Consider the following 16,942-nt stretch of genomic DNA (forward strand, 5'->3'; position numbering starts at 1 on the left):
GGCCCCGATTAAAATTTTTTGTACCCTAAAGGGAGGATGAGGAAGAGGAGTAGGAGGAGTTGGGAACAGGAGGCAAACTGAAGCGCCCTGCAATCCTTGGCGGTGGAAGGAGATGCGCCAAAGAAATTTAAAAGGTGTATCTCACACGTACCGATACAGACTATGCCGTAATTTAATTTTTTACACTCCAAAAGGGTGTATATTGAATAGCGGAATAGGAAAAATGTTATAATACGGTGTATCTCACACGTACAAACACAGACTAGGCCCCGATTACAATTTTTTGTACCCTAAAGGCAGGATGAGGAAGAGGAGTAGGAGGAGTTGGGAACAGGAGGCAAACTGAAGCGCCCTGCAATCCTTGGCGGGGGATGGAGATGCGCCAAACAAATTTAAAAGGTGTATCTCACACGTACCGATACAGACTATGCCGTCATTTAATTTTTTACACTCCAAAAGGGTGTATATTGAATAGCGGAATAGGAAAAATTTTATAATACGGTGTATCTCACACGTACAAACACAGACTAGGCCCCGATTACAATTTTTTGTACCCTAAAGGCAGGATGAGGAAGAGGAGTAGGAGGAGTTGGGAACAGGAGGCAAACTGAAGCGCCCTGCAATCCTCGGCGGTAGAAGGAGATGCGCCAAACAAATTTAAAAAGGTGTATCTCACATGTACCGATACAGACTATCCCGCAATTTAATTTTTTACACTCAAACAGGGTGTATATTGAATAGCGGAATAGGACAAATTTTACAAAACGGTGTATCTCACACCTACAAACACAAACTAGGCCCCGATTACAATTTTTTGTACCCTAAAGGCAGGATGAGGAGTAGGAGGAGTTCAGAACAGGCAGGAGGCAGACTGAAGCACCCTCAAATCCTCGGCAGTATGAGATGCGCCCCAAAAATTGGAAAGGTGTATCTCACACGTACCAACACAGACTATCCCGCAATTTAATTGATACCCAAAGGTTTTTATTGAATAGCGGAATAGAAAATATGATCAAAAAAAGTGTATGTATCTCACACGTACAGAACCACACTAGGCCCCAATTACTATTGTTTGTACCCTTAAAAGGCAGGATGAGGAGTAGGAGGAGTTTGGAACAGGCAGCACCCTCAAATCTTCAGAAGTATGAGATGAACCCCAAAAACTTGGAAAGGTGTATCTCACACAAACCAACACAGACTATCCCGCAATTTAATTGATACCCAAAGGTTTCTATTAAATAGCGGAATAGAAAATATGATCAAAAAAAGTGTATGTATCTCACACGTACAGAACCACACTAGGCCCCAATTACTATTGTTTGTACCCCTAAAAGGCAGGATGAGGAGTAGGTGGAGTTTGGAACAGGCAGCACCCTCAAATCTTCAGAAGTATGAGATGAACCCCAAAAACTTGGAAAGGTGTATCTCACACGTAGCAACACAGACTATCCCGCAATTTAATTGTTTATACCCAAAGGTTTTTATTGAATAGCGGAATAGAAAATATGATCAAAAAAAGTGTATGTATCTCACACGTACAGAACCACACTAGGCCCCAATTACTATTGTTTGTACCCCTAAAGGCAGGATGAGGAGTAGGAGGAGTTTGGAACAGGCAGCACCCTCAAATCTTCAGAAGTATGAGATGAACCCCAAAAACTTGGAAAGGTGTATCTCACACGTACCAACACAGACTATCCCGCAATTTAATTGATACCCAAAGGTTTTTATTGAATAGCGGAATAGAAAATACGATCAAAAAAAGTGTATGTATCTCACACGTACAGAACCACACTAGGCCCCAATTACTATTGTTTGTACCCCTAAAAGGCAGGATGAGGAGTAGGAGGAGTTTGGAACAGGCAGCACCCTCAAATCTTCAGAAGTATGAGATGAACCCCAAAAACTTGGAAAGATTTATCTCACACGTACCAACACAGACTATCCCGCAATTTAATTGATACCCAAAGGTTTTTATTGAATAGCGGAATAGAAAATATGATCAAAAAAAGTGTATGTATATCACACGTACAGAACCACACTAGGCCCCAATTACTATTGTTTGTACCCCTAAAAGGCAGGATGAGGAGTAGGAGGAGTTTGGAACAGGCAGCACCCTCAAATCTTCAGAAGTATGAGATGAACCCCAAAAACTTGGAAAGGTGTATCTCACACGTACCAACACAGACTATCCCGCAATTTAATTGATACCCAAAGGTTTATATTGAATAGCAGAATAGAAAATATGATATAAAATTGGTGTGATTTATCAATAGCACATGATGTGAACAGCAGTGTCTTATATCATTCAGCTCTGCTGCAGGCCACAATTTAATTTTTTTTAACCCAAGGCTGTATATTGAATAGTGGAATAGAAAAAAGTGTATGATTTTTGAAACCACTCAATAATAGCACATGTGAACTGAACACTGAACACAGCAGTGTATGATCAGAGTCAGCACAGCACAGCTAAAGGACAAACGCTGCACACAGTGACTGATAGAAAAAGACTTTTCTCCCTCCTCCTCAGTGGGCAAAAAAGATTGTGTTCACTGCACCCCACACACAGCAAAATGGATGTGGACCACTGACACCTGCCTATCTCCAGCCTCTCCCTAAAAGGATTGATAAGATCGGTCACTGCAAACCCCCCGACACAGCAATATCGATTGTAGAACACACTGTCTGACCCTAAAAATCAGCAGCCTCTCTCCCTAAAAGGATTGATAAGATCGGTCACTGCAAACCCCACCCCACACAGCAATATCGATTGTAGAACACACTGTCTGACCCTAAAAATCAGCAGCCTCTCTCCCTAAAAGGATTGATAAGATCGGTCACTGCAAACCCCACCCCACACAGCAAAATCGATTGTAGAACACACTGTCTGACCCTAAAAATCAGCAGCCTCTCTCCCTAAAAGGATTGATAAGATCGTAGATCGGTCACTGCAAACCCCCCCCCACACAGCAAAATCGATCGTAGAAAACTGACCCTAAAAATCAGCAGCCTCGCCCTAAAATGCCTACAACTCGCCCTGCCTAACACACTCCGACCTGTCCCTCAATTCTATGCGGACACAAATGAGTTTTGCCTGCCTGTCCCTAATCAGCAGCCAGCACGTATAATGTGTGCTCTGTCCCTGAACTACACAGCAGAATGAGGCTGCGGCAGCGCTGGCTCGAACTTATAAAGACTTGGTCACATGCTTCAGATGGCCAATCACAGCTACTAATACATTTGTAGGCATGGCTGGGATGGCTTAAGGCACACCAGTTAAACGCTTGTTGATTGGCTGTTGAAAGCCCGCCATGAAAAGCGCGCCAATGCATACAAAACCCGGAAATAAAACGACCGAACACAGATTTTTACCCGAATATACAGTAAAGTTTTCGGGTCCGTGTTCGGGTAACAAAAAAACAAATATTCGGTACGAACACGAATAATACAGTCCATGTTCGCTCAACCCTAGTTGTGTGCCCTCATTCTGAGGAGAAATGAAAGCAGCACATCGTTATTGTGTGCAGAACTGGCCAGCTGAATGTGTTGGCTGAGCGACCAATGTCTCGGGCTTTAAGCTGTAAACTCTGGGTCTCGTCTGATGTGCATGCTCAAGCTTGAAGACAGAAAGTGAGAAATGTGTTGCACGGACCTCTTCATTGGAGCCTGCAGGAGAAAGCGAGGAGTTCCCTCAGAAGAGCTAGATGAATCTCCTCTGCACAAGCAAGGAAGAAGTTGATTCTCTTCAAAAGTTAGGACATTTCCAGATTTATACTTGAGTTGCTTTTTCATTTTGAAATCTGGGGGTGTGGATTTGCGTTGTTAATGTCTGTGGATTTTGGAGTGAATGTGGAGTCTGTTTGCTATGTGTGTGTTTTTGGACTTTAAGCTCCAAAAAATTACTTCTGTCTGATGGCGCATTCTTGCACAATAAAAGAAAAAGAAGAACAGCGAAGTGTTGTGTGCCCTCATTCTGAGGAGAAATGAAAGCAGCACATCATTATTGTGTGCAGAACTGGCCAGCTGAATGTGTTGGCTGAGCGACCAATGTCTCGGGCTTTAAGCTGTAAACTATGGGTCTCGTCTGATGTGCATGCTCAAGCTTGAAGACAGAAAGTGAGAAATGTGTTGCACGGACCTCTTCATTGGAGCCTTAATTTAAGCACTAATATTAATTTAAGTTGCGCTGACACCCATACCTCTAATATTTGGGGAATGACACCTCTTAAATCAGAAGAGACTAAATCCTCATTGATTCTGGCGGCTCCATTTGCATGCGTTATTTAGGTGATCTGACACATTTTTCCCAAATATCCCATGCGATACTGAAAATATCAATTCACTATCCCTTTACTTGGTATTTATGTGGCATAATAGCTGCTTGTTAAAGCTGCTTGTTAAAGAGGAAGTAAACTCTTCCTGTTTTTTTTTTCCCTGCAAAGTAAATGCATCACATACTAGCACATTATGTGGAACTTACCTGCAAACGAAGCCCGTGTTGTCCCTGTTGGTGGCCGCATCCATTTTTGTCCGTCTTCCTTCCGGGTCTGCAGACTCCAGCTGTATTACTGGCCACAGCCACGTGACGTCATTCTCGTGCATGCGTGCGGGAGCCTCTGGTCACGGCACAGGGCTTTGAAGGAACGGCAAAGGCGGCCGTTTCTTCAGAGCACATGAGCTGATGATGTCATCGGCTGCATGCAATGTAGTTATCTCCTAAACAGTGCATTACCTAAAGGCTTACCTATAGGTAAAAGCTCTCAAGGTGCGTTTACAACCACTTTAAGGAGTGGATGGCCTCTGAATCCTTAACTACCATGACTTATGGTAATGTGAACAAGAGAAATGCCAGCATTAAAAAATGTTTAGAAAAACAGTGCGAGGGTGCCCCCTAATCTATGCCAGGTCCTTCAGGTCTGGTATGGATTATGAGGGGAACTCCACACCAAAATCTAAAAAAAAAAGGCATGGGTCCCCCTCCAAAATCCATACCAGACCCTTATCCAAGCATGCAGCCTAGGCTGGCCAGGAATGAGGGTTGGGTGAAAACCCTACCCCCTCCCTCCTGAAGCTTACTAGACCACATGCCCTCAACATGGAGGGGGTGCTTTGGGGGATCCCTCCCCCCAAAGCACCTTGTCCCCATGTTGATGAGAACAAGGGCCTCTTTCCCACAACCCTGGCCTGGTGGTTGTAGGGGTGCAGGGAGTGACTTTACTAAGGGGGCCCCCAGATCCCCCCTCATATGAGTGATATGTACTCCTATTTATTCACCAAAATAAAAGTGTAGAGTATAAAAAAAAAAAAAAAAAAAAAAACAGACAAGTCCTTTATTCAAAAATCCACCAAATAATAAGTGTCCCTCGAAGTAGATCCACCAAATAATAAGTGTCCCTCGAAGTAGATCCAATGTCAATCTACATGGAAAAGACACAATCTAAGAGATATACAGTAAACCCCCCTCCATTCCTCAGCCGCGAAAAGTGAAAATCTGCGAAATAGAAAAACCCTATTAAAATGCATTGTAGGCGTGTTTTTTTTACTGTACGTGTAAAAGCATTTTAAGGTCTTTAAACACACTTTTAAAACAATAGAAACTCATTTAAACACATAAAAGATACTGAGACATAGCAAGAGCTATGGAAAACACAAAAATATTTCATTTTTAATGATTTATATAGTAAAATAACATTACAAAAAAAAATGCAATATACCGGGACCGCAAAAACTGAACCGCGATGGAGCGGGGGTTTACTGTACTGTACAAGGAAGAAGGAGCACTTCTAAGAGTAGCTACCACAATCCAGTCAAAAGTAGTTAGTGTGGATACCCTACTTGTATGATGACTGTTAATACACCTATGTGTAGAACTGTAAACAAGCTTGTAATAAAGAAGTGGGTCAGTGGATTTAAGGCTGTTAGCTCAGGGGTCAATTTCAGGTACCCCATCAACTGCTTTAGCTCAATAGAATTGTTTGTAAGATCTAGTAATCTGCCTTTATTACAAGGGGTTTACGAACGATGCACCATTTCCTCTATAGAAAAAAGGCCTCTTTAACATATGCAGGAATGCTTACAGCCCACTGGAAAATGATCAATGGTGGAGCACTTTTTAGAGGACAATCAGAAGGCGCTACTACCGACTCCTGATCCTGTTGTTTTTTTTTTGGCTGAACAGCAATTTTTTATTGCGGGACAGTGCCACAACTGCAAGCTAAGCATTTGCCTCCTGTTCACAGTGTGGCCCCATTGATCTCAATTGGCGAGTTTGACATATGGTGCCACCTGTCAAACCCTGGAACCTCAAGTTAAAATGCCACAAATTTCAGCCTGCAGAGGACTTTACCTCTGGCTTTCTCGCTAAATGGAAATCTGATTTGGCCATGCAATTCACTGATTCACAAAAGGAGAAAATTCTCCACTTTGCCCAGAAGTCTTCTATTGCCACAAAGGTTCAGGAAACCAATTACAAGATCTTAACTAGATGGTACAGGGTGCCCACGACTCTGCATCGTTTCTTTTCTCAGGTTTCAGACACCTGCTAGCGATGTGGTGATGGACAGGGTATAATGCTGCATATTTTTTGGGACTGCCCAAAAGTTACACAGTATTTGGCAAGCAGTGGCCAAGATTGTGAAACATCTGACCAATTTTGACCTGGCAAGGAAGTCCGAGGCATGCTTGCTGCACCTCACAGAACGAACCATTAAAAAAAAATATAAGGCTCCCCTTACTATCCACTTTGGTTTTCCAAAATTAATAAACTTAGGGACAGGGAGGACTTCATGGCTACCCTACAACAGGTAGGAGATCTTTAGAGACACAAGGAGGACGTGTCAATATTTTGTATACATGAAACACAGAGGCCGTGTCAATATTTGTATACACTGATGCCTATTTGCAGGAGGTCCCAAAACCCAGCTGAGCCCTCAGGGCCTGAGGCTATTTCTTGGCCCTGGGTGAGAGAGTCTGCTTTTCTTGGTTTCCTTTCTTTCTTGGCTCCTTTCTTCCTTAGCTCTTTTTTCCCTCCTCTCCCTGCCCTTTCCCCCTCCTCTTATTCCCCTCCCATACCCTCTATGAAGTTTGATGATCTATCCCTTTCAGTTCCGGTAGTTACTCATCTATTATATTTTGTTCACTTGGTAGCTGGCCCTGTCTGGGTCACTATGGCCTCCGGAGCCTCTCTGACAACCCCTGTCTCTTTTTTTACTTTTTTCCTATTAAATGTAGTTGCATTCTTATGCTGCGCTTCATCTGTAAGCATTAGAGACTCCCATCTACCATCTCTTTCTGAGACTTTCATGTTTTTTGTTTTGTAGGTAGTCACTTGATTTGCAGATTGCCATTTTCATGGGAGCGTATTGATACTATGCAGACCTCATTGCGTTACCACTGATTTTGCAAGTCCGTCTATTCATCATGTGACCTTGTTATGCACTTTTTTTGTACGTGTTTGAAAATGCAACCTTTTGTTAAATATAGGAATTGAAAAAAAAAAAAATGCCATAGAACAGAGCATCACTGGCTGTACTGGACCCATATAATCAAATCGGGCCAAACCGCGTGGAATGCATACAGTTGTGGCATAGTGTTGCAGGTTTTTAGGAGGTGACACAATGCCCTCTCCCTGACTGTCAAGTACCCTCTGAAAAGTGTACTACCATAGACCGCTCTTAGGAGGGCGATGTCAGTGTGAACAAGCGCTTATACATATTAGGTTGGCTACTTATTACCTAGGTGTCTGTTCTATTCTTTCACTTTAGAACAGTGCTTGATGAAAATAGATACACAGACGCTGACATGTCCATTTACCAGAATACTTCAGGATACAATTAGGAAATTCTTCAGTGAAGTTGAGTATTTTTTTTTAAATGTTTTTTTATTTGATTTTATATGTTTTGCTTACAAAAAAAACATGGCTTGGGAAAGGAGCTGGGACACATAGCCATACCTCTCCATCGCTGTCTTCATAGGTGTCTCAAAATTTCTGTGCCTGCTCTCTTCATTCTCTCCACGGTGGTCCATGGCTCTGTAGCATTCATCCACCCGGTTGGCAGATGCTTCAGTGGCTCACCTTACATGAACACACCCTAATGGGCCATACACACTATACAATTGTCTTTAGATTTTTTCTTTTAGATTTACCAAAACCATATAATATGAGGTCAAATCTAAACACTTTCAATTTGTATGCAATCAGACAGGCCCTTGCACTACATAGTTGAAGGTAAATCTAAATGAAATCTAACAACAAAGGTTGTATAGTGTGTATCCAGCTTAAGGGTGATCAACAACAGGACAGCATGACTTGTATAAAGGCACTTGTATGCCTGTATACAAGTGAGTTGCCATTTGTCTTCTTTTAATAAAGGATCTCTTATATACTGCACTCAGTTGGCCCCCCTGTTATCTTCTTTTAAGTGATATAGGTGCACCTTTTTAAATACACATTTGTTTTTTTACAATACAAAACTGAGCATGCAATAGAAAGGAGCTCTCATCTCTGCAAGTGGCTACAGAAACATACAATAGATGTGGGCATAAAACATACAATAGCTGATGAAGCTCCCTCCTAGTTGGGCTGCTAGGTAAATTAAGTTTTTGGCTCTTTCTGTGATGAGGACAGCAGTGATTGTTTAGTCTGGTCAGTTCAGGGCTTCACAGGCTGGGAGTTTGATTGCCTCACCCTGTCTCTAGAAGTTTGCTAAATGACAAGCTTGAATATTGAGCAGGGCCTAGCCCCTGTGGAGGTGTGCCCAGATGGTGGCTGGGTTGCTGTTAAATATCATGGAGCCCTGAGGATATTGTCTTTTTCTTCCAGGGAGGGATATATCTGTGAGCTGAGAGGAGGGCGCTGCTGGCCTCTGATGCCTTTTGGACTGAATGCTGGACTATTTTACAATGGGCTGCACCCAAGGACTGATTGTGTACCAGGATCCGGTGAGTAAAGTGTCTTTCCTGTGCCAAAGTCTCTTCATGGGCCCCAGCTGTGAACCTATAACCAGTTCCGCTCTTTGGGCGTACTATACGTCCAAAGACTGAACCTTTGATCACAAGCTGATGGCTGCAGCTTGTGTGTGTTTTGTAGAGCCGACGACCGGCTTCAAAGTGAAAGTAATGCAGCAGCTCCATAGCTGCTGACCACTTTCACACAGCCGGCCGCAGGGTGCCTCCCTCCTCCCTTCTCCCATGGTTCCTGGGCTGTCCTTTGCTTACTGATGCCTGGGAACACATCCACAGGGGTAGGAGAGAGACTGTAGGGAGATCGAGGCAAATTCATGCCTCAATCTCACATGCAAACAATGTAACTGTAAGTGATGTCTCTCCCTGTTTCAGATGTACACTTTCCTGGACAGTACAGCCAGGGGACACTTCTAACCAGGCCGATCTGTTCTTGGTTAGATGGCGTGAAGGGCAGGAGAGACATTGGGGTCTATTGACCCCTAATTTCACCAAAAAGAGTACCCGTCACCTGCCCAATGCTATCACAAGGGGTTTATTAACAATCACGTAAATATAAATAAAAGAAAAGAAAAAAGTAAAAAGAAAAAAAAAAAAAAAAATAACATTTTAAAAAATTGCCAGAACCCGTTGCCCTGCACAAATGCACGGCCAGGGTGCGTAAATGTATGTAAACTGTGGTCGCACCACACATGTGACCTATCGCATTTGAACATCAGAGAGAGAACAATAATTTAAGATACTGTCTATCATCATGGTTTATATTCTAAATTGAGGTTTTACTTTTTAGATATGTTTTATACGCATCCACTCTTGAAGAAGTGAGCAGGAGCTCACAAAACGCATTGAGATTTAGATGCTTTTTATTATCATGTACCAACATCTGTAACCCTCAAGCATGTACTATACATTGTATGTTACCAATTGGTTTGGCATTTCTGTACACACATTTGATGTACTATGATGATTACTTTATCTACCTTTATGAAATCCTTAAAGTCTGTTCATTCCATATTTAGTGGCCACGTTTGTTCACCTCATTTAAAGTCCCAGGGATATTTTGTTTGCATTCGTTAACCTAGACTGTTCCAGTGGACCTGTACTTGTACTGCAATCATCATCATTAATTGTGTTGCAATCATCACTGATTATGCTATAAACTGCCTCATGGTCCTCACTGTGAGATTACAGACTGCTTCAGTCTAACACTGACTTATAGTGTCCAGCTGTGGGAGATAGATTTCTCTTTAGCAAAATTGCTGAAATAGTACAGAGTGTCCTCTATCTACTGCACTTAATTGTTTGAAGTATCCCATACCACCCCAAACCCTATTCTGTAACAAGATTTACAAGAAAATAAACTTCAAAAAGACATCCCAGGTCTAGACTGTTCAATGAGCCACAGTGCATAGAATGTTGCTGTGTGCCTGGCTGCCTCTAAACTGTTTTGGGAAACAAACTTTTACACTTAGCAGCTCCTTCGGTGGTAGCGATCCACTTAAATAGAACGGACTCATGGCTGGGCTAAAAAGAAAAAAAAATAGTACCGCAATAAAATATACAATTGCTATATTTGATAGGCTGATTGAAGTTAGCACAGCTTTATTTTATATACTAAACCTCTGTGAACCTGAAATGTCATTATGCAAGGTGAATGGTTGTTTTGCTAAGCAACCCGTCAACCCTTTTAGTTACCTAATCCAAAATGAACTGCTGTTAGATTTTAACTGCAAATAAATTTAGTGAACATCAGTTTTTAAGGCCAAGATAATTCCTGGAATTTATAAAGACTGGTGCAAAAAGATTTTGAAAAAGTGTCTTGTATGTTCTAAAAAGTGGCCCAGCGTACCAGAACACGAACTTGTACTTGAATTTGGCGTGTTATGCCAATTTTATAATGCGTGCGAGACACTTTTGGCGTTCAGAGATACCCTGGTGCTGACAGATTTTTACAAAAGAGACTTGGTCCTAATTAACTTCACTTTCATAAGATAAGAACTGCCCGTATTTTTTGAATTTGGCGCAAGCCTGTGCACCACAATGTAAAAGCATTTTAGAACAGACAGAAAGAGGATCCATTGGTTAAACCCCCCTCTGCATGGCCCGGTAAAAGATATTTGGTTGCTATAGACATGCGCACGTGGCGCGGTGGATGTGCCTGGGCACACCCTAATCACCCCAACAGTGACTGTTTCATAGTGACCCCTAGACAATGTAGTGTGCCGCTCAGGCTCAGCTGATTCGGGGAGTGAATTTGGTAGTGGATACATCAACTGCTGTGGGAGTGCTGGCAAGGGAGTGGAACTCATCCTAGCTCCTACAGTTACTAGAGAGAAAGAAAGGAAGGAATCCCCCGGCGCTGCATATTCACGCGAGTGAGAGACGGTGAGAATGACCACCTCAGCCTGGGCTTCTACCAGGCCAGGCCTCCAACGTTTTTCACTCCACCCCTTGGAGTTTAATCATGGGTTTCATATCAGGATTCAGGAGAACTTGTTTGCAGGACACCAGAAGGATTAAAGTGATTGTAAAGATAAAAAAAAAAAAAAAAAAACCCTCCCTATACTTACCTGCTCTGTGCAATGTGATTGCACAGAGTGGCCACAAACCTCCTCATTTCGGCTGCCCTGCCGGCACTCCTGGCCCCTCCCCTCAATCCAGTGCCCCCGTGGGAAGCTGGTTTCCTTGGGGGCACTAATGCACTCCCGCCCCTGCTCCTTTATCACTGTCTTTGATTGACAGCACTGGAAGCCAATGGCTTTACCCAAGTAAAGCGAGCAAGACCCGGAAGTGAGGGAAAAGAAGAGCTGCAGACGTGCGCGGCGCTGGATGGAATGAGGACTCAGGTAAGTAAAAGGGGGGATGCCGATACCTAAACATTTATTACCTTAATGCAAGGAATGCATTTAATTTGATCCTGTATTATCCAAACTTTGTACAATCAAAGTCTAAACTGACCACAGCACTCTATATACAAATTAACAGTCCTCAAACAGACCAACAGTCCTCAAACAGACCAGAGCACAGTGTTCATGTCTATTTGCATGGTAGTACAATTGTATGAACACTGATAATTTAGAGAATGATATATCTTTATTGATAATTTACAGAATGATATATCTTTATTGAAGATTGTTATTTTCTATCCACTCACAGTTGGGTTTGATCCACATACAGGCGCAACCAAGCACAGGCGTGTTTTTCATGCATCATATGTAGGGCACCCCATTCATTTTAATAGGCTGTCCCTGAATATTTTATAAAACCTCGCCACACCAAACCACAAAGTGCTGTGAAACCATGTAGTTTAGTACACATTTGAAAATGCATGGGGGGTGCTAGTAACAATGGCACTAATGCGCGCCAGCTGAAGGACAGCGCATTTCTGTGCACGTTGGGAAAGCATGCAATTTTGCACACGTTCCCCACACACATACATGTGAACTTAGCCTCATGCCAGATACACACAAGGATTTTTTTTATTCCTTCAACCCAGCGGGCCGAACAAAAACTGACAGATTGCTGTACTAACACAAGCAATGTCCCCTGCTGAGCTATTGTGTTTTGACAGGGGGGCAGCCCCTCCGTCAGGACACACTGAGCCTTCTGTTCCTTTCTAATCGTAATATATTAGACCAGTGGCCTCTGTGCCCTCTATCCCCCCGGTCATGACCATTACTCATGCAGTTCCATCTTCAGGAATTTTTATCTGGGACTACAACTTTCTATCATGGGATGTTCCTTACCACTGTATGCTTTGGATCTTTTATAATAAATTGAAACATTTTATTCATCCAAAAATATATGTCATGACTATCAGGGTACAGCGCTTTCCTTACATTGTTCTTTTTCTTTGATCTCATTGGTTCATGAGTTTTGGACAGCAGCGATCCCCACAGTAGACTCCCGGAGTTCTTCTTTAAAGGGATAGTTCACCTTTACCACAAAACTGCCCTGTACAGATAAGGGGCATCTGTAGATAAAAACAAACTGTGCAGCTGACTAAAGTTGAATAAAGCCCTTGCCATAGGTGTAGGCTATTTACATACCTTATGAAGCTTGACTAGAACACTCTCAGGACGTTGCTACGTGAGGCTTAGTCATCACTGCTCACCTCCATCATCACAGAAGTGAGCTCTCAAGTGCTAAACTCAGAGCTACTGCATCAGGAGACAGAAAGAGTATGTGAGGGGGTTTGAATCCAAGAAAGAGCTTACTCCTGTGATGGTGGAGGTGAGCAATGATGACTAGTCCTCATCTAGCAACGTCCTGGGAGTACTTAGCATTGTCCTGGGAATATTCCAGTCAGGCTTCAGGAGGTATGTAAATAGCCTACACCTATAGCAAGGGTATTATTCATCTCCAAATCAGAGCTGCACAGTTTGTTTTCATCTATAAACATCCCTTACCTGCATAGGCATTTTTTTTTTGTAAAGGTGAACTTTTCTTTTAAATGTAGACCTGTTGGAATATAAATATGAAAACTCTGATCACTTTGTAAAAATCATCTTTTATTCATGCTATTGCTTCTCATTAAGGGAACACACTTTGTTTCCTTCAAAAGATAACTTGCATAAACTACTTTGAATGCCTGAAATGGTATACTGTAAAACAGCATAACATGATGGACCTTTTTTTGTACTAAACATTGTATATTGCTGCATTGTCTGTAGTGTTTACGTGGTCATCTGACCAGGCCTTGTGATGCACATTGCACTTTATTTAGAGGAAAATGTAATTTTTTTTATTAACAACATTGAAATATGTTACACAAGTCTATTTGCATTTTATTTTAAAAGTGACCTTTCTTATTCAATACGCACCCAAAATGCCAAAAATGAAAACATCACTTTCTTGTGATATGGCAATTTTGGGGTGTTCTATACAATGTTTGCAGGCATCAGCCTCAGAAATCTCATGTCTTGCTTTGTTTGGTGCATTGCTTTCCAGAAGTCTTCACATAGCTTGAAATTAAATAAATGCATCCCCCATGCTGCTTCTCTTCTTTCTCACGTGGTAAAAATCAAAGCAACTCTATTCACAATTAGTCCAAAAAGGATTAGGGTAAGGCAAACTTTTTTTCAATGAACAGAGTGGTATAATTTTTGGTCATGTCCCAAAATCCTTGCCATGTATATAGTTCACCAGATGTGGATTGCTTTTCCTCTCAACAAAAACTGTAGTTTTAAGCCATATGCATTTAAAATGGTTCATACATACATGAGGGCTGGATCAAAAAAATGTAATGGCAGCTATGCAGGGACATGCAGTACTGAGACAGAGGTAGAAGTGTTCTAATATGCAACATCTATTCGATCACTTATCTCCACCCTGAGCACTCCCATTAACGCTGGGCTTAGACTTTGTCTTTAGAGAAAAGTGCTTTAACAGACGCCGTGGAAGACTGCCAATCTTCTTATGAGAGTTAGCAGCAGCAGCATCAGACAAATCATCATGTGACTGGCTCAGACCTGCATTCTGACGATGCCGACTGAAGGGAAGCTTAGTACCACTGCGGAGAAATCCAACTGCAAAAAATGAATAAAAAAAAGAGAAGACAGAAAAGATTGAATGTCGATAAGCGATTCAAGTGGGACACGCAAACAAAATACAAGTCTGGGAAATTTTTAAACAACTTGCAGGCTGCAATATGTATATTTACACCGTCAGTTTGAATGAAATTTTAGACCGGGTTGATGTCTGCCATCATCCCAGCATTGTTTTTTTTTCAGCTGTAGATTCTCTTTCTTGTAAAAGCAATCCTAGCACCTAATTAACCACTGGATTACTTTTACAGGCAGCTGAAGGAGTCATCCTGCTGCCTTTTGGTGCCTCTCTCGGCTCTCCTGTCTCACGGGTGAGCCCAGGACTGAGGCCGACGGTTCCCCCAGCTTACCATAGAGCTAACTGGGGACCGGAAAGGTCACCGACCAGCTCTATGGTATTAGAAACTGAAAGCAATGAGTATTTTGTCACTTCCTGTTTCTGCAAAATGTAAACAAACCATTTTTGGCTTGGAAAAAGCATCTGCTCAAATGGATCTTGGTAATAGACCCCAGATGACTCCGTAAAGAGGATCTGTCACTGCTTATTGCTATCACATGGGATGTTTACAATTTAAAGCATTACATGCATCTATTTACTCGCCATAACATCTTTTATTCTTTACCAAACAATTGGGTTATATACATGTGATTTTAATACTTAAATAAAGTTACCAAGTAGTGCAGCAATATTCTGGATTTTTTGCATGTCTCTGGCTAATATATTGTGTTTTGTACATTCAGATTCATTAATGTGTATTTTGTCCCAAAAAATTGCGTTTAAAAAATCCGCTGCGCAAACACCCTGTGACATAAAAAATTGCAAAAACCATTGTTTAAATCTCTAGGGCCTTTGCTTAAAAATATCAATGTTTGGGGTTTCTAAGTAATTGTCTAAAAAAAAAAAAAAAAAAAAAAAAAAAACTATTTTTAAATGTAAACAAAAAGTGTTAGAATTGGCCTGGTATTAAAGTGGTTAAAATGGATTTCTTCCTCAATACGGACTTATGCCTTTTTCTGCACTGTGTCGCCTGTGTGAAGGCAACCATTTTGGGGGAAGCAGGGCTTTGCTTCCTCATGTCAGAGCCTCAAGCAAGGGTGTGAATAAGTAGCACAGGAGTGACTAACAGTCACAGGAAGCAGTGCTTTAAATGATCTCACACTGCAGACAGATTGCTATGAAGCTCTAAGCACCCTCACATACCAGAAGTGTGTTACAATTTTTCAGGAATTCCAGGGGGAAAAAAAATACATTTTAGTACCGTTTAGGCACAATTACCATTAATCTTCACTTTTTCAGTTGAGGTCCACTTTAAAGTGATTGTAAAGGCCCTTTTTTTATTTAGAATAAAAAAAGATAATATACATGCCTGCTCTGTGCAAAGCTATTTCACAGAGCAGCCCCTTCTTTTTTGGAGTTCCCCGCTGGCACTGTCCACTCCTCCTTCCCTGCAGGTGTCCCCTCAGAAAGCTGTGCACTGAGGGGGCACCTGTATGGATGCGTTCTCAAGCCGGGCTGTGTACATCCATAGACACACACCACGCAGCCATGCCCCCCCACCCCCTCCTCACAGGATTAAACTTACAGCAGCAGGATCCTACGGCTTCAGCAGCTCTCAGTGCATCCTGTGAATCCAGGAAGAGACAGCAGCGCTGCTGCAGACGGGACAGCACTGGATCGGTGGAGGAGTCAGGTAAGGATTTAAGGGGGGTTTAGGAGAAAGGAACAGGTATTGGAAGGTTGTTTTTTTTTTTTACCCTAATGCAGAGAAAGCATTAAGGTAAAAAATGTTTTTAGTTTAGAAGACCAAAAAACAAAACTGATGCTGCCTAAATGCCCTAATCTGTTTTCTCAGCCGTCTGGCCACAATGTTTGCTGGTCAGGTTAAATACTGACTTGTCAGACACATAGGACTCTACAACAAAATGGCACCCATCCACACTGTCTTGGCATATGGTAAGCTCCGCTTAGTAAAAAAAAAAAAAAAAAAATGGTTTGAGCTTGGTCTCCTTCCCATAGAAGAACCCGCTCTAACATTTTTCACCAATTGGGGCTTAATGGTAGAGGCCTCCATGAGGGGGGTTCTCCCATGGGTAGGAGACCAAGCTGAAGCCATGTTTCTCTTACTAATAGGAGCTTACTATATGCCAAGGCAGTGTGTGGACAGGCGCCATTATGTTGTAGCCCTTTTTAGTTTAGAACTACTTTTAAGTAAATGTAAACCCCATCACTCATCTAAGCTTGCTACTGTCATTTCAAAACTTGTTTTCAGCTTTTGCCACAATAACAATATATGGCAATCCTGCCATGAAGATTATTGCTCAGGCATTTCAGGCATTTCCTGCAATAAAGGAGGACCATAAAAGGGTGTGTGTGTCACATCACAGAATTAATTTATGTGGAGCACTTCAGCACTTTTAAGAAGATTGGAGCACAA

General features: G+C 42.1%; 1 protein-coding gene across 5 annotated transcripts in view; it reads right to left on the minus strand.

The window, feature by feature from the left end:
• Nucleotides 1-13,765: 13,765 nt before the first annotated feature.
• C2CD2L (C2CD2 like) overlaps nt 13,766-16,942 on the minus strand; it is a 201,354-nt gene continuing 198,177 nt past the window's right edge. For all 5 annotated transcript variants that reach the window (XM_082273452.1, XM_082273451.1, XM_082273454.1 and 2 more), the window contains exon 13: nt 13,766-14,489. In XM_082273452.1, coding sequence (XP_082129578.1) covers nt 14,278-14,489 — 212 coding nt within the window. In that variant the 3' untranslated portion in view covers nt 13,766-14,277. The remainder of the gene's footprint in view (nt 14,490-16,942) is intronic.

Source organism: Pelophylax lessonae (genome assembly GCF_965119305.1).
Source record: "Pelophylax lessonae genome assembly, chromosome: 12".
NCBI classification, from domain to species: domain Eukaryota; kingdom Metazoa; phylum Chordata; class Amphibia; order Anura; family Ranidae; genus Pelophylax; species Pelophylax lessonae.